Here is a 1148-nt window from a genome sequence, read left to right as displayed (position 1 = left end):
CTGAGCTTGAAACTCGAACAGGGCAAACCAAACTGCTTTTATTAATTGCCTTTTTTTTTCACCGGGAAAGAAGCAATGACATATAGAGTGTGTCATGAGAAGCTGGTTTCCATACAGCAGCAGGTCATGTGAGCTGGTTAGCTTAGCAGCACAGTGAAGAGATTTTAAGGTGCAAACGAAGGCATAAAAGACACAGCGTCCACTCGTATGATCAGCATTATTTTGCTTTCTGCGCTTTTCTCCTGCCCACTTCTGTAGCAACTGAGCCCACAGTGGCACCCACCATGCCTCCAACGGGCCCACCAACAAAGAGCCCGACCAGAGCTCCAAGCAAGGCCTCCCTTCTCACCAGAGTGGGCAGCCACTTTAACCATCCCACCAGTTTGTCCCACAAGGCTCGGAAAGACAACGCGACTGGAGAGGAAGGTGAGATGCTGGAAGAGGGGAAAACATGATCTAAGTCCAAATTTAGAACTCCGATGCTTCTTTCTGCCTCTTCCAGGACTGCCTCCATGTCGTCATCAGTCACCTCTGAGTGTGCAATGGAAGAAGGGTCACCATGTGCTTCCTCCATCCTTCGTCTCACTATTTCCAGCTGCCTCTTCCTCACTTGTTCACTAACTTCCTGGTACAGAGGGCAGCTAAAGTACTGAGCCTCGCTCTCTTTCACCACCTGCTCAACTTTCTCGAGCAGCTCCTCAACGGCTTTGCTCTCCTCCGATTCTCCAGTCCGGGTCTCCAGGGTGTGATATCGACCGCCACATCTTTCCAGCAGCGTGCGGAGGTCCTTGCGCCACGTGACGAGGTAATCCTCCAGTTTCTCGTCCTCCTCAAGCTCATCCATGTTGGTGAAGAGGATGATGGTGTTTCCGCTGACCACGGAGGGGCCTAACAGATTCTCCAGGACATCAAGTGCTTTGGTTTCGCCATCAGCCGGCTGGTTCACAGGCACGCACAACAAGAAAGCATGCGGTCCCGGGCTGGACAAAGTAATCAAGGAGGAGATGTGTCTTCTTCTTTCCTCTGGGTTGCAGTCTGAACTGAACCAATCGGGACTGGAGACAACCAGTACCTACAAACAAACAGTAGAGGAGGACAGGACCAAGGTCATAGTTGTTAGTGTTTTTTTTTTTTTTTTTTTTTTTTTT

At 50.1% G+C, this 1148-nt stretch overlaps 1 protein-coding gene across 1 annotated transcript; it reads right to left on the bottom strand.

Annotated features, from left to right (window-relative positions):
* On the bottom strand, window positions 1–1072 carry LOC109509441 (GTPase IMAP family member 7-like; the record flags this gene model as incomplete). The annotated part of the gene is made up of 1 exon (XM_019859292.1): window positions 1–1072. A coding segment is annotated over one exon (855 nt), but the record flags the coding sequence as incomplete, so codon positions are not given.
* Window positions 1073–1148: the final 76 nt, after the last annotated feature.

This window comes from Hippocampus comes, unplaced genomic scaffold, assembly GCF_001891065.2.
Source record: "Hippocampus comes isolate QL1 unplaced genomic scaffold, H_comes_QL1_v1.1 C16899674, whole genome shotgun sequence".
In the NCBI taxonomy this organism is placed as follows: Eukaryota; Metazoa; Chordata; class Actinopteri; order Syngnathiformes; family Syngnathidae; genus Hippocampus; species Hippocampus comes.
This window is presented reverse-complemented; position numbering and strand designations above follow the sequence as displayed.